At 42.8% G+C, this 22,188-nt stretch overlaps 1 protein-coding gene across 1 annotated transcript in view; it reads right to left on the minus strand.

Moving 5' to 3' along the window:
• Positions 1 to 21,866, minus strand: part of sorcs2 (sortilin-related VPS10 domain containing receptor 2) — a 357,654-nt gene extending 335,788 nt beyond the window's left edge. Inside the window, exon 1 of the mRNA XM_073474430.1 lies at positions 21,513 to 21,866. Within this exon, the coding sequence (XP_073330531.1) occupies positions 21,513 to 21,866 (354 nt within the window). The remainder of the gene's footprint in view (positions 1 to 21,512) is intronic.
• Between the last annotated feature and the right edge of the window lie 322 nt (positions 21,867 to 22,188).

Raw genomic sequence — 22,188 nt, forward strand, 5'->3', positions numbered from 1 at the left:
AATTCAATTTCTCCGACACACTGGGATGATTTGTACCCTGACACGGGGCTCTATCTCACCCGGCGAATTGTGACTCAAATTGAAAAAGCAAGCAGAGGCCGTCTTTTACAATGGGGCCCGAGCAGAGCAAAATATAGGCATGTGAGGCGGAGCGGTGGTGGGAAAAAATAGTTAATGTGTGAGTATTTTCAGTTCACACTGGAGCGGAACAGCCCTGACTTATTTGTTCTACCCTTCCCTGTGGCGTGGGGGAAATTCATCTGCATATCAATACTATTGTACACGTCTGACAATTAACTCTTTCTGAGCAGCTGGTGAGGACAGAGAGGCCATCCAATTGCATTTTCACTGCCCTCTACCTTCCATAGTCCACTACATACAGATGTTTTCCCACCCTCTGCAAACATACAGTGACACTCCAGTCAGAAAATACGGATGTTTTCCAACCCTCCGCAAACAAACAGCGGCATTCCAGTCAGAAAATATAAATGTTTTCCCAACCCTCCGCTATCATACAATAATATTCCAATCCTAAAATACAGATGTTTCCCAACCACCACTATCATACAGTAATATTCCACTCATAAAAACAGATGTTTTCACAACCCCGACTGTCATTAAGTAATATTACCATCCTAAAATACAGATGTTTTCCTAACGCCATTATCATACAGTAATATTCCAATCCCAAAATACAGATGTTTCCCAACCACCATTATCATACAGTGAGATTCCACTCATAAAAAACAGCTGTTTTCACAACCCCCACTGTCATAAAGTAATATTACAGTCCTAAAATACAGATGTTTTACTAACTCCATTATCATACAGTAATATTCCATGCCTAAAATACAGATGTTTCCCAACCACCACTATCATAAAGTAATATTCCATTCCTAAAATACAGATGTTGTACTAACCCTATTATCATAGAGTATATTCCAGTCCTAAAGTACAGATGTTTCACTAACTCCGTTTTCATAGAGTAATATTCAACTTCCAAAATACAGGTGTTTTCACAACCCTCATTATCATACAGTAATATGGATTTAACGCAGGTGTTAGCCTCTTTCAGCATAAATAACATTACCCAATCCTATTATCCATCTCAAGCTAAACCAGTCTGCCAGAGAGATAAGGAAACGTCATGGCAGTAATGGATGTGGCACCATTGGGACGCACATGTTGTGCAGGTGCCAACGGGCTAATTGAAGCCAATCGGCATTTCACACAGCAAGCGTCACCCGTATAATAAGGTCGTTCCCTCCAAAACTCCCCACAGTGCTTTGCTTGTTTTCCCTCCCCTCGTTTTCACTATTCCCAGCGGTGATGGCCTGAATTGGAGGATACTGTTGTGTTTAACAACGCAGACTTGGCATATGGTGGGGTCACAGGAGGAAGTTCAGTTCAAGCGGGGGTCTACCTCCACCTTCCATCAAGATGGATTTCGGCCCCAGGTGAGGCGTCTCATGGCGGAGCGTAAAATCAGATGAGACCAGCAGGATATGTCGAGATTCCCCCCACAAAGAAAAAGATAGAAAGTGAGGAGCCTTGAAGATGGAGATATTTCCAGAGAGATAATCCCCTCTCCGGGTGGAAGATTTTGGAGAAGGAAACCTTTTCATCATCCTTGATTTTGCCATTTTATCTTTTCTCTCGCCGGCAGCAGGCCTGATGATGTTCTTTTTTATCTTGACTGTCTCCTAAGGTTAGAAACACATTCTGTAAGAAGACTTTAGCCCTAATTTAGTCATTCCGAAGGGCTTAACAGTTGAACAACAGGGATAACACCAATAACTCAACACTCTGCTCTCTGATTTCTTTGTATCACTCTTCACAGTTTGCTAACCAAAATAAAATGAAAGGCAAAATAGAAAGCATTAAACAGACTTATCCACCTATTAAGTTGTTTGTGTGCAAACACTGACTCAACACCCCTGCTGTCAGCCTCCAGCTACAACTTATTAATTAGAATGGGAAATCGGTGTTAAAAACATTCCGCATGGCTGCATTCCTCCAAGGTGCACCACCTTCTTAAATTTGGTGAGAGCGTCCACTGCTGAGTGTAATTAATTCTAGAGACCTTAGAGGAGTCCTGCAGCTCACGCTAAGACGACAGACCCGCTTGCATAATTATCCGCCATGTTTACACATGAGCAGACTTCGTGCCCGCTTTCCGCAGCGACCAAAAATCTCCAACCCTTTTTAAAAATGCAGCAGGCGTCTTGCATTCAGGACCATTGCTCCTCGCCAATGAGCCACAGCCCAGCTCTTTGTAGTTGAAGCAGTGCTAATGAGAATGAGGTCATGGGGATTTTGGCAGCCATTGTGACGGATGTGGAGAGAGACACAAGCCAGGACCATAACACCCCTTTTCTACAACACACATACTCCCCACCCAATGTGTCAAAACATGCTGAGTGTTGGGCCAGTGGCGGCAGCTGACTGGGAAATAAGGGCAGCTTCTTGGCAAGTGGCAGCCATGTTGGAGGCCGGTCTCCAGTAAAAGGATTTATGAGGGAAAGAGGAAGAAAGAAGGGGGGAAAAAAGTTCACTTTATCTTTTTCCGCTGGACAATCAAAACCCCAGCTGAGCGACCAAACTGATGCAGAGATGAAATATGCGAACACAGTCAAAACAAGCCTCACGGAGTAGTTTTAATTTTCACCAATCAGACATTGTGTTCTTTTGCTTCTGAATGGCCAGTGACTGACTGTCTTTCACTGGCTGGAGAGCTGGAGAAAAAAGGAATGGATAGAGAAAGGAGGCTGTGAGAAAGATGAGGTTTAACAGGGGAGGAAGCAGGGGGAACGGGTTTAACAAGGCTGTAACACTGCAGAGAAGAATGTCCTCTTTCCATGGGCCACTGGAATGGGACTAACAGGGACGGACACAATGACACAGCAACACACATATACGCACGGCGAGGGACACAGTGTCATGTTTTATCATCAAGGATGCCGTTTTTTATCAGTTGTGTACTAAAAAAATGTCCTGTCGGGGTGTTACTCAGACTAAGCTATACTTTGCGGAGCGCAGGCCTGTGGGTAGAGAAACAAGGTCAGGTCTGACATTAACCAAATATCTTACAGATGATGTCATTCAAAGAGCTGCTCCGTTTGGCTCAGAGGAAGGCACACTGCTGAAATCTACGGCTCAGTAATGGCTTTCTTTGGGAGCATCAGGATCACTACATAATTTAGATCCTCTGTTAAAGATACAGGCCTCGCTAGTGTTATGTCAAAACAACTTCAGAGACACAAATCCTGCACACAAAAGGTGCTTCACTCATTGTGATCTGTGGACATGCATCATTTCAAGTAGGCAGTAAGGGAGATGATTGACAAGTGCTCTCTTTCACCGACACATGGCCGCCATGACAACATCAGCCCTCCCATGAACTATTGGAGTAAGTGATCCCGTCACTTAAGGTGCACTGACATTTAAGGAGGACTCTGCTATTATCTGACACTAGCCCAGACTGTCAAGATTTAATTCAACCATTGGTCCATCAAGGAACATTTCAACGACCAGTCTACTGTATAATTTAATGGACAACTGTTACACAAATGTCTAAAAACACTGTCATCGTCATCTTAGTATTTTTTTTTCATTGTCTTCTTTATCATTCATTCATCATTCATACTATTTTCCAAGGTCATGAATAAACTTTTGTGCCAACAGTGCTGCGAGTAAAATCTTAACAGCTACTGCGCTAAACTGAAGACCATGCAAATCAACATGTTCGAAAAAACACAGTCCAAGTGCCCTTTTGGATGCCCCTGTGGTAGCTGAAACAAGATAAATTGCCCTTCTTGTGGGCAAAACGTGGTGACTTGCCCTCAACTTTCTGCGTGCTGGCGCCCCACCGCATACAGCTGATGCCCTTCTTATTGCTTTCACCCCTCAAACAAAAACTTACTTGCAAACTCTGAGCCAATTTGCAAAGTTTAAAAATGGAAAAAATCTGATTTTCTGTTCTGGTTTTGTTCAAGGTTAACTTTATTTCATTAGAATTCACCCAGGAGCTTATTCATGCTGCTGTTAATGCATTGCTAATGAGTAATTGTTGAATATTGCTGAGAATTTAGTTTGCTGCAGGGTTCTCTGAGGTAGAAAAGTTTCTCCTCATTTTTTAAGAAACATCCCCTCTGAACTTGTGTCTTGTTCTGTGTCATTACAGGAGTGCTGTGACTGTGTGTAATTGCCCTCCCACGCCCTGACTTCTCGGACGTCCTATTCATTATCAAAATTGTTTGATATTCATGCCAGCTGTCTTGTAAGATGAGTGCACAAATAAATCCGCTCATTCCTCTAGCTAGCGAGACTGAATCTGTTTTGGAAATCAAATCCTCGCTTCCATCATATCGGCATGAGATTACATTTGCCGTCAGACATCTTTTTTTTTATTGGCCTAACTAAATTTAACTTCTTTTCGACTCACACTGAAGAGCTATAAGTTTCCGTGCATTACATCACATAAGACCTTGACATACAGAGACAAAGTCGTGTCCAACAACGATGACCCTCAATCATCCCACAAAACAACAAGCAGAAGCAGCTTTACAGATCGCTCCCAGTGAAAGAAAGAAAAAAAAACACCACGCTCCGGAAATGGGCTAGTGTTTTGCGCAGCATTGGGCGTTAAGCTGTTTTCCAGAGGCAAATGAAAAGAAAAGGATGATAATGAAAAAGAGGATTAACCACAGAAAGAGAGAAGAGAACCAGTTGGTCCTGTTGTTGAATGCACACAATAAATTTTGAAAAAAGGGCAAACAAGCTTTCCTCTGCCGGCCTCTATTGCCCCGCTGGAGTGTTGTTCGCCTCAGCACGCCAGCTCTGAACCTCTACGGGGTTTTCTCTATTTGTGAGTCAGTGTGTGTGTGTTGAGCATGGGGGTCTTCCAAAACGACATATTTGCATACAAACAGCCCGTCCGAATTCACAGAGGGGAGACCGGGAGAGGAAGGAAGGAAGGAGGGGAGGGAAGAAAGAAAGAAAGAAAGAAAGAAAGAAAGAAAGAAAGAAAGAAAGAAAGAAAGAAAGAAAGAAAGAAAGAAAGAAAGAAACTGGGAATAAGGTGAGCGTGAATGTATGTGCACGCACATGTACGTATGTGTGTGTTGCTCCTGAAAGAGAGCGCTGGGATGGGAGTTTGTTTGTCCTCCTCAGGTGCTGAGGGGCTTTCCATTTAAGCAGAGTGGAGAATCTCATTACCTGAGTGATGCACTGTCTGTGTTTACACGCGTTATTCCAAAGAGGCTTCGACGCTCCTTCATTCCTCCACCTCTCTACACCTCCCTCTCCCTCCTTCTCGGTCGGGAAGAAAAAAAAAACGACCAAAAAAAAAAAAAAGTTCCAATTGCAATAACAAACCAGCTGGCTCAGCCACAGAGGAGGCTGAGGGATCAAATGGCTTTTCCCAGAGCAGTTCTGTCGCAAGCGGGATGCTTTGGTGGAATTACTTCACTGAAGTATGACCACCAATGACAGCACTTGAGAGGACACATGGGAATGAACAATGAGGTGAGACTGGAGGGAGACTATAAAGCATGAGTGTGTGTGTGTGTGTATGTGTGTGTGTGTGTGTGTGTGTGTAAGCTTATTCTAGTGCTGGACAATCACGAGACAATTACGAGATATCAGAAGAAAAGAGCCACATCACCAAAGTTTTAATAATACATACATTAGTAAAAGAATCAGATGCAGTACTGGATTGATTGCTTTGATTTGATACAGATATCCATGGTGCCCAGAAGATGAATCCCAACAAGTTGATTTTCATCTAGTCGATCATCAGGTTATTGTTTCAGTATGCCCAATACTTTGGTTTATGACCAAAACAATGCAAAACTATATGCTAAATGGTTTGTTGCACTGAACCATCTGGGGACATTATCCTTGAAAACTGTTTGGAAGAGGGCAGGCGCTTTCAAAAACATACTTCTGACCATCTGTCTATCATCGTTTATCGTCTGCTAACTTCAACCAATCAGATTATTAATAGGGAGAGTGCTACCACCAATAAATCTAACTAATACCAAGATTGTGAGCATGTTAGCATGCTTGTCATTTGCATTTACTCAAAGCACTGCTGTATCCAAGTATGGCCTCACAGAGCTGCTGCGATGGTTGCAGACTCTTCTTGTAAAACGTCTGTAAGCTACTCTAGGCACTTAAGTCAACTCTGCTGTTACTCGCACATGGCGTACCCTTTAAACTGCAACAAACCTCTGCTCACACTTTGTTAATATGCTTACTGCCACGTAGCATTTCCTCACTCAGTCTACATTCTACATAATTATCGTCACTCCCCAATCCTGGAGATTTGTCTGTCCTTGCTGGGAGTGACGAGCTAAGAACCAGGACAACAAATATCAACTCTCTACATATTTTAGCGCTCAGAATAATCCAATCCATGTCAGCCGGCTGACTGGAATTAATTTGTGTCACATGTACTCGCATATTTATCCGCTGCTTCTGTGATAGAGAGGGGAGTGACAGCAGGTGACAGCCCCTGGACTTAAACCCGACGAAGCTTCTTTTTCGACACACCCGCTCTACACCTCTGCTCTTTTGAAGCTTCTGTATTTGGTTTATCTAGCGGAGCCGAGGCAGATAATGATGAACGGCAGCATTACTTTCCAACATCCTTTACTGCATCTTATCTTCGTCTTTATGCTACTCTTTTGCAATAATTTGGCTCTTTTTTTTCACATTTCTGACTCTTCTTCTCAGATTCTGTAACGTCCAAATTAATAATTGTACTTACGGCCTCACTTAAACTGCTGTCATAATCTTGATTTATCTGTTCCGTTCCCCTCAGTTCATTCTTTTTACTGCTAATTTGCATTTCATTTTTCAATAACCCACAAGTTCTTTTTCTCCAGTACAGAAAGTTTTACTAATTTGATCTCATCTCATCTTCCTGTCTGCTGCACGCCCTTAAGCGTTTTCTATCTTTAGAGACTTATTCAAAAGAAATCCTGGTGCATGAATCCATACCTGAACACCTCACATTCAAATTACTGACTTTCATTTTAAAAAACCACATAATCACCACTTTGGTTTCCATTTAAGTCTATTTTTAGCATCTCGGCGGCTGCCTGTCACCTCGTCTTTGAAAAGCCGTCCCGTCTCTTCCTTTACGCTGCAGAAGACTGAAATCACCTGACGCCACTGTTGTGACAAGCTGCACTCCAAACAATAATTCAATTTGTCGCTGCTTTGCATCTTTATTCTGGCTCACAGGCACACGTCTCCTTTCAATCAAGCAAAAGTAAACCAGATAGAGAGGGCGAGAGACGGAGAGAGATGGAGAGAGAGAGAGAGAGAGGCGGTGGTGGTGGCAAACAGTCTGGGAGCCCGGTAGAGTATTTTACATTGTTGCCAGCGTCAGATCACAGCGCACGGCCTCGTCATTTCATGTAAAACAAGCGCTGTTTTTGACAGCACGTTTGTTAAAAACCACCCAAGGAACATGCAGAGTTTAGATGAAAGGTGCCTCAGTGCAGAGTTATTGCTTTTTCCTTCTTTTTTCCTTCTTTCCTTTTCTTTCCTCCCACACGTTCACCACCGCCACCACCCGTCCCCCGATACTCCCGGTGCTCTAATTGCTATCAACATGACTCACAAACGTACAGCCCTTTTTTTTTTTTTCTTCCAGGCAGAAGAATTATTACTGGCAAGCTTCACGTCCGTCAACACATGCTAATTCCCGTTTTACTGCTTTCGAGTCGCCTTGTGTGTGTAGGTGTGTGTAGGTGTGTGTAGGTGTGTGTGAGGTTGGCACAGCGACCGAGCACATCATTCCTGGTAGAACTTGGGTGGCAGAGTTGCCTTTGAACTGCAGACAGGGCTTAGTTAAAGTCTGGGTTTGTGCTCCAAGACAAACTTTAGCCAACTGGGAACATAGGACAACTGCAGCTTTAAAAAAAACAAACAGGTTTCTCTAAATAGCCAAAAAGATGGTTAACTAAAGCAAAACCTTCACGGCTGCTAGAGACCTTCTCTATGGTTTGGACTATGGTTTCATATCAAATCACTGCTTTCACTCAACAACATTTGAAAAACAGTCTTTTCTATCTGTGAAGAAGGAAAGTCTATTCAGAATCCACTTAACCAACAGCTAATTAACTGGTGGCTTCACAGAACGTGTGCATTAAAAAGCAACAAGGTTTTCTGTAGAAGTGTTGGAAATTAAATTATTTCGTATTATCAGTTGAAGAAGTGAAGATGAAAACGTTTAAACACAAGCTGAAACAGATCAGGGTCTCTTAAAGGTGCAATATGTAAGTTTAGTTTAATTATTCAAAAAGTGAATGTCAATCATTCTGTTGATAAAATTATTACCAGAATGTTGAAAAATAACAGTTTTGACCATCTATCAGCGACATCTGTTGTGTTGCAGTGATATCTACTGAAGTTAGCATGCTAATCAGCTAGCCCCGAGGCACTTGAGGCAATCAATGGTCCGATAGTAAACAACATTAACACTCCCCCGGTGACTGAGCTTTGTATGTCATTGATATTGTAAATGAAATAAGCAAATATGTATAATATTGTGAATATATAAATAAACTGTTATGCAACCACTTTGTATGTATAGGACTGTTAATTGTTGTACTTGTACCAAGGACATACAGACAATCAGTTCTATATCTGGATCTATTTCTGCTCTGGCGCCCGACTTGGGAAGGCATCATGCTGTTTTTGTGCAAATGGCTTAAGACGGAAGCTGAAAATACGTGCGTCCCCGGTGAGTGGTGAGGTTCGGATGGAGGAGGGGGCTGATAGAAAGTTGGGGCGGCTTAGCGCCGAGAGAAGAAGATCCAATCTCGAAATGTGTTGCTGTGAAGGTGAAATACTGGAGAAGCCCTGCTGGGCCACATTTCACAGCTCTCTGAGGGGCTCTATAGGGAGATCTCTCCCACTGCTCCTATAGTAGCTGCAAGCAGGCAGGCACACGTACATCTCACACCACCCCCTCACACACACATAACACATACAAAGCTTTTACAGAGCCAAATACTGCAATCCTGTATATATCTACATATCGTTAATGGCAGGTGGAAATGTATTACTTGCAATCTGAGTTTTTATCTTCAGTGAAAGAAACTTTGGTGTTAACAACAAGACAACATGCTGCATACAGCTTCCTCCTCCTCGTCCTCCTCCTCCTCCTCCTCTCTTTTCATTCAGGCTCCCTTCTGATCGACCATGGGCCCTTGGGAACATCTACCTCTCCTGGCTCCTGCAGCCTCACATACTGTTGGATCTGGATTGTCACATCCTGGGCTCTGCTGGATCATTGCTCTCCTCTGTTTCTCTATCTCCTTATATCTGTATTTCTGTAAATTTTGATGCCTCTTCACTCTTATCTCTCTGTCTATTACTAATTATCCTGTGTGGCCTGCCCTCTTCCAGGTCAACACGGTGGACAGGAGGTCGTGTGGCTCGGGCACCACTTGGCGATGCCTCGTCCTACTCAGTCGTCTCCTGGATCCACATACTTTACATATATTATAATTTGTATCAGATATTCTGTCAATGCAAATTGCCAACTGTGATTTTGTTGTTCTTTTCTGTACATGCGACATCTATTGCATGTCTGTCCGTCCTGGGAGAGGGATCCCTCCTCTGTGGCTCTTCCTGAGGTTTCTTCCGTCTTTTTCCTCCTGTTAAAAGGGTTTTTTTTCCTTCAGCATGGCAAGTTTTTCCTCTCTTGAAGCGAGGGTCTAAGGACAGAGGATGTCATTCACTGTACAGATTGTAAAGCCCACTTAGGCAATGGGATTGTGATTTTTGGCTATATAAATAAAACTGATTTGATTTGATTTACATTTAAACGGTTATAGTCCTTGATAGCAATATACTTGTAAATCTTAAGAGATATTCTGTGTGTACACTTGACATTTTGGTCACAAGTCAAAAGTTAACAGAGTTTTAATAAAAGGGAGATGTACAACCCTGTGGGGAGCGTGAATATGCTCAGGTCATTTAATTTCAATCTCGCTCAAAGATAATGATGTTTTTTGAACGCAAGTGAAAATTTCGGCCTGAGTGAAGTGGTAGGAAAAACACTCATGGAGTTGTTTAAGGGGCGAATGAATGAATGATTATCCTCCGGTGAATATTTACATTAATTCTAATAATGGCCTGATAATGGTGCAAGAGGAATGATCGACACGTCACCAAGTGTGTTCTTTGGACCATGAATATAAGTTTCAAACGTCAGGGAACTTCTCTGAGAATTTTCTGACCTACCATGTCCTGGTTGTTGATCAAAGAGAGCTACTGGCCTGACTGTGACACACCAAGGAAGGTCACCGGATCAATAATAGAAATCTCCAAGTTATACAAGAAATGCATGAACGTCAAAATCTAGTTTCATTTCCTCCATTCCTGAAAAATTTGACTTTGGAGATAAAAGGATTTCACCTGACAATTTAAATATGACTAGCATATATTTATGCCGGAGCTATACATGAAATATGCAGGACCTGGGAGCAGAGCGAGGAGAGGGGCTGCTCTGAATTCAGATCAGGAACCAAACCACTGGAAGACCCCAACAGAATTCCAGTGTAGGTTGCCAGGGCAACATGAGCAGGAACTTTCAACCATGGCGGCCGAACTGCCGAGGACGACGAGGACTGCATGAAGCGACGGGGAACTGTTGACAGGGACGAAACTGCTGGGGGACAATTTAGCAGCGTGACAAAAGGAGGGAAAGTTTGGGGGAACGTCTGGGATGTTGCAGCAGATGAGGGGCCACAGCCACACACACAAAAGGCACATACAAAGACACACACATGCTTATATTGAGTAATTTTGTCTTTCCACCTTGCTTCGCTGAGAGGAAGGGCCAGAAAGCAGAGAAGAAAAGAAGGTACTTGGTTAATGATAGACCACACACACACATCTTCTTCATACACACTGAGCACTACAGGAAAAAACTATTTCTCAGCCACGCTGCCAGCAGCCTCGCAACAACCTGTAAGACAAACACATGCCGATGCTTTTATTTAGCTGCCGGGCAGCCTGCATTCACCTGGCATCACTAAACACTTAATTAGACAGTAACACTACAGTAGCATGCTGCTCCATGTACTTTCCCAAGGTCTCGTTAGCGAGGAAAGCATGGCGTCATAGCAACAAAACGCTACCTACCGCCAAGTGGCGAAGAGCAGTCCTGTGCCAACACTGAGGCCACGCTAAGAGAGAGGGCTTTGGATGTAGATCTTATCGACGGATAAGCTCGATCATCCACAGTACTGTTATGTTTCAGGCGATTAGCTTGCTATTGTCTGTGTCAACCCTGCCAACAGATCAGACACAGATATATGCATATCCTGCTTTACAGTCAGGGCTATCAGCATTCTGCTGCGCCACGCAGCCTGATTAGGTGTCACTGATATGGGTTTTGTAAGCGGAAACTGACTTGTGGTTTGAAGTAGACATTTTACACCTGTGTATGTTTATGTCTGATCATTGTAAAGGCTAAAATAGTGTTCACTCATACTTGAATTTTCAAGCTTCAAAAAAGACTACTTAGACCATCACAAAACACTTAAATTCTCCAGTGATACTTAAAGCCTTTTCAGACAGAGATTCTGCAACAGCACCACAACAAAGGCTGGCCTCTACACCACCTTTCTTCTATCACGCTGAACAAGGCACCAAGGCATTGTGAAACCAAAAGAGGCATGATGGTACTCATCATAAAATTGGGATTTGTTTTTTTTAGCAGGTTTAGCAAGTTTCCACCTGGTTTCCACCTGTAAATCTACAAATGTATCAGCAAACTTGTTATATTGTGTTGTGCTTGACCCAACATGCATCGTGGAAAGTGGATGTGGATGTTGGATCAGCGTGGATGTTTTTTGCTCTAAGTTACATCACATAATCACCATCGGTAAATAGCGGACCCTGTCTGGCTCGCATTCCCGGAGAGGGATGCTGTTGGGGGAAGTTCACCAAAGACTCAGTAGGGAGGGCTGACCGGGTCGCTGTGACTTTTCCACGTTAAATTTGTTGATGTTATTTTCTACAGTATATAAGTTACCAAAGACATTACCTACAACAACACAATAGTGGAGGGCGACAAAGACATTCTGAGCCCGAAATCACATCACATAATCACCTTCAGTAAACAGCGGGAGCTGCCTGGCTCTAGCTGCCGGGGCCAGACGCTGTTTTCCAGGTGGAAGTGTGACGAAGAGTTAATAGGATGGACAGGGTGACAGTGACTTTTCCATATATCAATTCACCGTTTTTTCCTCATATAAGTAGTGAAGAAGGAAGTCCGTGTTGTGCTGGAAGATGGTTGTTTATGTTAGTTGGCAATCGATAACTAGCATAAAGTCACATCCTTTGGATTGTTTTGGAAAATCTGACCCAAGTCCTTCACAAAGAAATCCACAGTCCAGCAACATTAAACAACCTAAATGAACTGTCCACAGGCAGAGATGGGGGTGGTCTCATTTATTATGTTGCGATCCGTTCACATATGGCCAATGAAAGAGAAATTAATACATGTAAATTGCTACAAATTGTTACATAGAGCCCCTTTTACAACTGCAAACAGCACCTGAATAGTCTTACATAAAAAAACACAGGTGCAGCGGCTCTCTATTGTTGTACTACATTTAGTAACACTAAGACATCCCCACGTAGCCTATGTACAACATTCATATGTTTGCAAATAATATTTAATACAAAGCTTATTTAATAACAAATGCCACATGAAATGATTTCAAACATTAGCAGCCCTTTGTAGCACCTTCCATGCACTCAGCAACAAAGCTATAGTCGCTAGCTTGCCCAGGAAACTGGCTTAGCAAATTAGCTTCACTTAGCTGCCTCATATTCTAACATTAATATCCTCCTGAGCATTAAATATGGAAACACACATTAACAGAGAATGAATATATATAGAGAGTTTGTATACATTCTCTCGCCTTTAAACAGATAATTTTAATATGATTTGACCAGCTTCTTTCTTGTGAGCGTCCTAGCGTATGTTCAAACCGGTGTAGCTAACAGCTAACAGTGCAAGAGCTGCAATGTAAATGCAACACATTTGAAATAATGTTGACCAAACTAATTCTGTGTTTAATCCATAGCAATTCAGTGTTCAAGGTGCAACAAAAGCTAACTGTACTGGTGACAGGCAGGAGGGTTTAGTCTCTACTGAGACTATGTTTTGATATTCCAAACCAAAGTTTTAAAGTATTCCTCTAACTGGAAAATGTGTATAATCCAATACTGGCTTGACATACCATGACAGCGATAAATCTTTCAAATCTTCACGGTGACATAATGGATGGCAGGCATCAATCATCCATGAGAGGAAGCAAGGAGCCACCCGATGTGACAGAAAGACACTCAACTGTGCTTAGATGTGTCCTGATGGCCATGCCGGATGGCAAGCCTGCTGCGGTGGTACTGTACTATGTTATTTAAAGACAGCGCAGGAGTCGCATTAAAAAAAGAGACAGGGGAGAACCAAGCAAACAAGTCTGGTGATTTACAGTCTTGGTTTTGGAGTGTCTTTTTAAGCAGGATGAACGAGGATGGACAAGATAAATGACGAGAAAGGCTCTCCTCACATGTGCAAATAATTTTCCACCACAGAACAACCAGGGGCCAAATGAACTGTCTGTTCAGTATGTGAAGCGTGAACAAATGCCTTTCACATTAAGTCAGGACCCTGGAGACCTAGTGTGTGTGTGTGTTCATGTGTGTGTGTGTGTGTGTGTGACTGGAGAGAGAGAGAGCATGGCTCTGTATTGTTAGAGCTTATACGTGTGTCAACACACCTGCATGAGACATGATTTCTCATGCAAATAAAGGCAAGCACCTTATTATAAAACATTATGGTTCCCTCTAAATACTCAATTTAAATTCAACCAATGGCGTGTTTAGATTAGATGTATGCTGCCGGCAGATAATCCTTTGACCTAACTGGCTAAAATGACCCTTGTGATCTGAAGGTGTTGCTGGTAAGGTAACCTGAAGCGATGGAGGAGAAGGTGGGGGTAAAAGGTGGCATCACCTCAGATTCTTTATAGATAGAAAGTGAAATGAACGACACCATAAATAGAAGAAGAGGGAGAGAAATACGGGGACAAATGGTGATGATGAATACATTGAGACTGATGATATCAGGTAACAATAATAACAAGGGCAAAGTGCTTGAAAGCAGCCGTTAAAGTCGCTGGGATGAAATGCTGCATTGTGGATCATTGTGTAATTTGATATGCATCAGCCGACACCAGCAGCACCCACATACAGTACAGAAAGAGGAGGAAAACACAACATGGAGGTACTCAAGATGCCATGATTTTTTTAAAATGTACATTTAATCAGCTAGCGGGGGCTAGTAGTGGCTGCAGGGTTCGTCCGCCAATCACTTAATACCGACTGAAACAACTAGCTATTGAATGGATCCATGGTCCCCACAGGATGAGTCCTACTGACTTGACTGCCGTGACCCACTGACTTCACTCTTATTTTCATTTTTCTGGGAAATATTTCAATAACTATTGGATAGATTGCTATGAAATGTTGTACATACATCTATGGTGCCCAGAGCATGAATATCTTTGTTGATCCACTGACTTTTCAGCCGTTGCAACATACTGGATGGATTTCAACAAAATTTGAAGCAGACATTCATGGTGTCTTGACAGCGTGTCCCAACGGCTTTGGTGACCCTCTCACTTTTCATAACACCACTAGCAGGCTCAGATTTTTGGTTGTGAGTGAAATGTCTCAACAACTACCAGATTGCCATAGGAAATTTGGAACAGACATTAACGGTTTGTAAAATATTGCCAGAATTCAAAAGGTACTTCCAAAACAAGCTATCCTTGACTGAAGCTAGCTGCCATTAGCTAATTAGTTCAGTTAGCCGTGGAGCTAGTTAGCCCTATTAGCTGACTGCCTGGAAGCTATTAGAGCTTATAAAACGTGGCAAACTCATCGCTCGCATGCATCTCACAGCTGAAAACTATGAAAGCTATCGCCCCTTGCAGCACAAGGTGGTATTATGGTATTATACAGGACAGGCCGACGTTAGCTGGAAAGCATGCTAACTTCAGCAGACATCTCTGTTACACAGTACATAGACTTTATTGACATAACATCAACACTGTTGTTTCTTCACATTCTGTTGATAATGTTAGTTCATTTTAGTTTTAAACTAAAGTTCTGGCCTATATCTTACAAATTGCCCCTTTAATGTTACCCCCCAGGATGAATCGTAGGCGTAACACCTTTGGTGACAGCAGATACTAATGACATTCCCATCAACCTCAACTGATGTCAACTTTGTAGTTAGTGCTAATTAGAATATATTTGCATCCTGAACTAAGGTGGCCAGCAAGGTAAAAATCATACTTGCTAAACATCAGGGTACTTAAGGGTAAGTCATGCTGGCATAATCACAGGTTTATGTGCATCAGCTTGTCAAGAAACACTTCTGTCTCATTCCAAACCATCAGTGCATGTCAACGCTCCAGAAAAGTAGCAATTTATCACATTTTCTCCCTGATCAGCACAACCCAGCTGTTGTGAATGAATATTAAGGCTGATATAACCATTTTATTTCAGTAACAGACTTTATCTCTGGTCCTGATAAGCTGTACGGTTGTATATCAGGCTCTTGTCTCCCAGCCAGGTTATAGAAACTGATGCCTCTATACAGTGAATGAAGTGAGCTTTTACTTTATTTTGCCGTTTTTATATCCTTAAATCCTTGAAAGTCTGTGTTATTCTATTTTCATTCAACCCCACCCAGGAGGGCTCTTAAACCAGGAAGTGGTAGGAATTACCCACAATTCCCCCACGGAGGTAGAGGGTGGGACGAGAGTTCGGACTGTCAGCGCCCCTTTTGCCGCTCATTAATCACTTAGGTTACTGTGGGACAGGCCGCCAGGGATCGGCAACACACACATGCAAGTGCACACACTTGCAGATCTAAAAAAGGTGTGAGTGCAATACCAATGTGTAATCTGTCTCTCTGTGAGACAATCAATACGCACAAAATAGAGAAACCCTATTAAATGTTGAGGGCTGTTTCCTTGGCGATACAAATGCACATATCAGGGACACGCGCGCACAGAGAGTGTCGCTGTTCATCACCACAGAGAGGAGACAGAAATAGAGGGAAGACGAACACAGCTCAGAGCTCCCCGAGGCCGGTCAACATCTCAGGAAGAGGAGAGAGAGGCAGGCACAAAAGGACTACTTTCAATAGTGGAGGTTCTTTTCATTCAGGAGGCTGGTATCTTATTATACAGTCTCACGTCCCCTCACATGATGTCTTCCTCTCTATATGCATGCATGTGTCTATATATCTGTGTCAGTGAAAATGACTTTGTGTTATTTTTTTGATTGTAAATAATATCCCTGTACGCTGAAATGTCCATAAACCAGAATCTTTAAATCACGGCTCAGTACGTTAAAGCATCTATATGTGGGAATTTTATGTGATGTCACCGCCAGATACATCTCTCTCTATTTCGCAGTTGACCAGAATTCTCAAATCCGAATGACACTACGAGTCGTGTGGAGTGCTACTCAGCTTGTGAAAATAGTGTCATGTTTTCTGCGGCTCTGGGAGAGCTCGGTCAAACAAAATGACCCCTGAAAAGCCACATTTTCCACTTGCATTATGGGAAGTGTAGGGAATCAGCATTCTTGAATCTTGTCCCATACTTGGGGTTTTGGCATTTGCTGCTTCAATTTTGACAATTCTTTGAGATCTGTCTCCTCGAAAGTCACCCAACTGTGTGAAAGTGCAACAGTAAATCCCCAGAGTATATACCTCTCCAGACAAGTACATTAAAATCCTATATTTACTGTAGCGAACATGAGCTTTCTCTGCTTCTTAGCATAAGCAGTGAAACTGACTGAATTCAGGTGGTCAAATGAATAACAGTCAAGGAAAATTTGGTAATTTTCCCTTGGATTTATGTGAAAATGACAATATTCCCCTAAAAGATCTTCATCTGCCAGTTGATCCATGTAAAAAGCCGTTTGAAATAGTGTCACAATGACCATTATAGCACCACGGGGTAACTTTTAATCGTCGGTAGTTTAGGTCTCAAATTTTACCACTGAGAAATGACTTAGCCCACGGAGATAAGGGACCTCCATCAGCCTGAAATTGAGTGTTGAGTTATTTTCTCAGTAATTCGATGTTGGTTTCTAAATCTAGGGTTCATGAATATTATCAAGGATCTGTGGCTGTGACCTTTGGCCTCCTTAACATTGGATTTTAAAATGTGAATGATGTGGCACCTGAAGGGAAAGCAGGCATTTTACTTTTGCACTGTTTATATTTGATTTAAATTTCACATTCCCATCCAATCTAACCCCCCCTACACACACACACACACACACACACTTCACTAGCTCTCTGCTCTTCAAGGACACCTCTGGAGGATGCCTGAGGGAAAGCTCTTTTATGCTCTGAGCCGTCAATTGACCAATCAAGGCTCACCGAAGTAAAGTGACTGTCGCCGCTGCTGCTACAGGGACAGGGGGGACTACACAAGAGCTGTTCTCAACAACAGCACTTTGACGATATACCTATACGACCAATTCATCCTCTTGTCAAAACACTCTGCAGTCCGGTAAGAGATGGAATACAATTAAGATGCAATGATGTGATGATTAGCCTGGAAGTGAAATGAATATTTTGAGAAAGATTGCTATAGTAAGGTGGTTTTTATTTCATCCCTTATTACCCATCATCAAGACAGATGTGACAGCTGAGGTCCTCGGTGCTGTTGACCCTCTCATCAGTGACTTACATTTGGAACCTCCAAGACTCCAAAATGAAATGATGAAACAAGACAGGAGGCAACGATTCATTTTTCCCACCCATCAATCTGCATGCTGCTCATAAATGTCAGCCTTAGGGAAATTGAATGGGACCATTTGTCTGTGTTTATTAGGCTGGGATGAACTCAGTCTCAATGACCTTTCAGAGTACCTAGCTACGCCAAGTTAACTGAGGATAAGTAAAACCTGGAGTTCCTATGACTGGCAGAGACTGAGCGCCAGCATCCCTGCGGACTCATCGCCATCATTTAAAAAAAAAAAGAGGAGATGGAGATGCAGAAATTCATCACAAGAAAGGCCGGAGTCCATTGGGATAATGTCAAATCTTTAAACGCCCAGTCTTAAATGCCAATATACTAGAGTCCTGCAAGTCATTATGAATCATGGTGCCTCGAAATCAGAAGCAACTTTGGGAAGTTTGTTTGAGTGGATCAGCTCTGAGCTCCTGAAAGAAGAAACTGCGATCAAAATTCATTTTCACCAAATAAATCAATAGAACCTTGGTGATTCCTGTGTGTGTCTAAACCTAACCAAGTAGTTTTGTTGCCTCAACCTAACCAAGTAGTTGTGTTACCTAAAGCTAACCAAGTAGTTTTGTTACCTAAACCTAACCAAGTAGTTTTGTTATCTAAACCTAACCAAGTAGTGTGGTTACCTAAAGCTAACCAAGTAGTTTTGTTACCTAAAACTAACCAAGTAGTTGTGTTACCTAAAGCTTACCAAGTAGTTTTGTTACTTAAAACTAACCAAGTAGTTTTGTTACCCAAACCTAACCAAGTAGTTTTGTTGCCTAAAGCTAACCAAGTAGTTTTGTTACCCAAACCTAACCAAGTAGTTTTGTTGCCTAAAGCTAACCAAGTAGTTTTGTTACCCAAACCTAACCAAGTAGTTTTGTTACCTAAAGCTAACCAAGTAGTTTTGTTGCCTAAAGCTAACCAAGTAGTTTTGTTACTTAAAACTAACCAAGTAGTTTGTTACCCAAACCTAACCAAGTAGTTTTGTTACCTAAAGCTAACCAAGTAGTTTTGTTACTTAAAACTAACCAAGTAGTTTTGTTACCCAAACCTAACCAAGTAGTTTTGTTGCCTAAAGCTAACCAAGTAGTTTTGTTACCTAAAGCTAACCAAGTAGTTTTGTTACTTAAAACTAACCAAGTAGTTTTGTTACCTAAAGCTAACCAAGTAGTTTTGTTACTTAAAACTAACCAAGTAGTTTTGTTACCCAAACCTAACCAAGTAGTTTTGTTGCCTCAACCTAACCAAGTAGTTTTGTTACCTCAAGCTAACCAAGTAGTTTTGTTACCTAAAGCTAACCAAGTAGTTTTGTTACCTAAAGCTAACCAAGTAGTTTTGTTACCTAAAGCTAACCAAGTAGTTTTGTTACTTAAAACTAACCAAGTAGTTTTGTTGCCTCAACCTAACCAAGTAGTTTTGTTACCTAAAGCTAACCACGTAGTTTTGTTACTTAAAACTAACCAAGTAGTTTTGTTACCTAAAACTAACCAAGTAGTTTTGTTACCTAAAACTAACCAAGTAGTTTTGTTACCGAACATGGTGTTGAGTTAGCTGGGAATGGCTCAGCATTGTGTTGATATAGGCTACTGTAACATGACTGAGTGAAGTCTAGTAGGAATCAACATAAACGTTAACAAGCTATGCTAACTAGCTTACACTTTCAGAATGATAGCTAGTCAGTCTAACTTGCTAGCTTTCACTCTCCAAAAGCAGAATTCAAATTTAACAGCATGGTCCAACCCAAATGTTGAAGGACAGACAATTAAATGATCACAGAACACATAACATGTGTCCTTGATGACAAATGTCTGAAGGCTATTTATAGCAACACTATCTCACAGATGTCAGTCAGCCGCTTCCATGGGAAACGCCCACTCAGGGACTCCAGCATGTTTCTACAAATATATCCAGAAATGGTTTCATCCTCTTCTGGAACAACACAGCCTTTAACTACAGTATCATTAGAACTCCTAACACAAAAAGTGAGTAGAAGTCAAATTTCAGTTCAACTTCAAAGCTGCAGAGTGCAAAACTTGACAGTTCTGAACTCATTAACGCTCCCTCAGTAATAATCTTGGTTCAAATGAACCGATCCTGTGTTCCTGAAGGAAGCAAACATGAACGTACTGTGCAAATTCACACGATACCTGCCTTCTGAAATGAAACTATATCAACTTCTTGCTGCCATCTGGACCCACAAATGTGTATAGGCACCCAGAGCAGCTTTAAATTCAATCTCTCTCGCCTCTGTCAATAATCCAATAAGTTGAACATTACCTGTAAATGTCACCGTTTCCATTATTTACCAGACAGTTTGTCATGAAACTCCAGCAAATTTGAGTAAAATAGGTCTGCTGGCTGTTTCACGGTCAGATTATTTTCAGGTTAGTTTGTTTTTTGTTTTTTTTCCAGAGCCGCCTGCAGCCAGTGCCAGTAAAACAGCAATGTGTTACACTGACAAAAAGGCTCTGATTGCAAGTGATGTCCCCACCAGACACCGGCACCAATCCCCCCTCTGGCATCTGTCAATATCCATCACAAAGACTGCTCTTGTTTACATATTGTAGCTGCTCTCACTTAGCCCTAACCCTGAGGACAAATCACTCAGTATGAATATATGAGCACACTTCATACAATTATCACTTTGATATCCTCAAAATATTCTTTTAGGAATATAATATAATTCATTGGTCACTTTAGTGGATGGATGTGTCACATTTTGGGCTATTTTTGTCCCTGCCGACATCACTGTTCAATCCCAGTGGGACTTTTTGTGATTTTGGAACAACATCTGTCTGAAATCCACTTCAGTGACACTACATGCAGACATTGACAATAAAAAGTAGGCTACTAAATCCAGTTTCATATGCGCCAAATCACGTTACGAACCACAAATAAACAAGGCACTGCAAGATTCATGGACAAAAAGCTCCATCAATATTTTAGTCATGGCTTCGTGTGACTAAATCAGGCACCGAGCTGCCTGTTTAGTGCGCGCTCTGTGCGCTCGCAGGCGCATCCTTGGACTCCCTCTGAATGTTATCACACACAGTGGCAAGAATGCTCATTATTGTGGTTCCCAAAGTGGGGTCAGGGGACCTTCCCGGGTCACTAATTGAACATTAAAGGGTCTCCCTATGTCAAGGCGTCATATGTTCATTCTACTGCGATTTAATATGAAATGAGGTTCAAACAAAGGACGTGGATAATCACAACTTCCACTGTGAACGCTGTAATTTCCCTGCGCAGCGCAGTGTAAACAGACAACAACAAGATGCTCTTGAGTCTCCGCCACCATGTGATGTAATAGGGCGACAGAGTGGGTATATGTGGGACTCCTGACATGTAAAAGGTTCAAAAGGTCCAGATCTGTCAACAAAGCCCGGAGCCTGACAGCATCCACCGTGCGTCCAGCTGGACCACCTGGATGCGTAAAACCCACACCGTGCCTTGTTCTCTGCGAGAGCTGCGCAGCGTGCGTCTGCAGCGGCAGCCTCCAGTGAGAACAATAACTTGTTTCTGGTTGTGTGCGCTGTGGCTGGAGTGATGGATGGTGGAAGGTGACAAAGAGGTGTATGGTATGAATGGTGCATGAACCAACGGGTCGTGACGGGACGGGACGAGGAGAGGGGGTAGGCTACTTACGCTGCTGTTCTCTCCTGTCCAGTGGACCATCGCCTGGTTGTGCGTCGCATCCCCTTTGAGCACGAACGAACTGCTGAGCAGGGACATTTGTTTTTCCCGGGACAGTGCTCTCCTGAAGCGAGCTGAGCTCTCCGCGCCCACGGCTTCCTCGTCGCCGTGCGTCGGTAAGCCCGGCGGGGAGCCTCCGTCTCCGCCGCCCATGTCAAACGTACGGTCCTCCCCGCCGCGCCGGTTTAAAGCCCCGCTGTCACAGCGCACGGGTCCCGGCAGTGCCATCCAGGCCGTGGCGGTCAACAGAAAGATGCAGAGGTGAGCAGCGGCAGAGAGCGGTTTTGCGGGGCGCAGAGATGCCATGCTTTGCGCCGTAGTAGCGCTCGTATCGCGGAGACTGATGGAGAGAGTGCTGATGCTCGTGGAAGATAGATAGGTGTATACTGTAAGCCGGGAGAGAGAGAGTGAGGGAAGGAAGGAGGGAGGGAGGGGAACTAGAGCGAAGGCAGACAGTGGGAACAACGTGGACGCGTCTCTGTGCCAAGCTGGAGACACAGGACGGCGCAGCGGTGCCATCTGCTGTCGTGCAGCTGCAGCGCCCTGCGCCTGAGCTCCACTCAGTCCATCTTCAGTGTCCCCACATGAGGAATGAACCTTTGAAATGTGATATACGACGCATTTCAAA

This window comes from Pagrus major, chromosome 10 (genome assembly GCF_040436345.1).
Source record: "Pagrus major chromosome 10, Pma_NU_1.0".
NCBI lineage: Eukaryota > Metazoa > Chordata > Actinopteri > Spariformes > Sparidae > Pagrus > Pagrus major.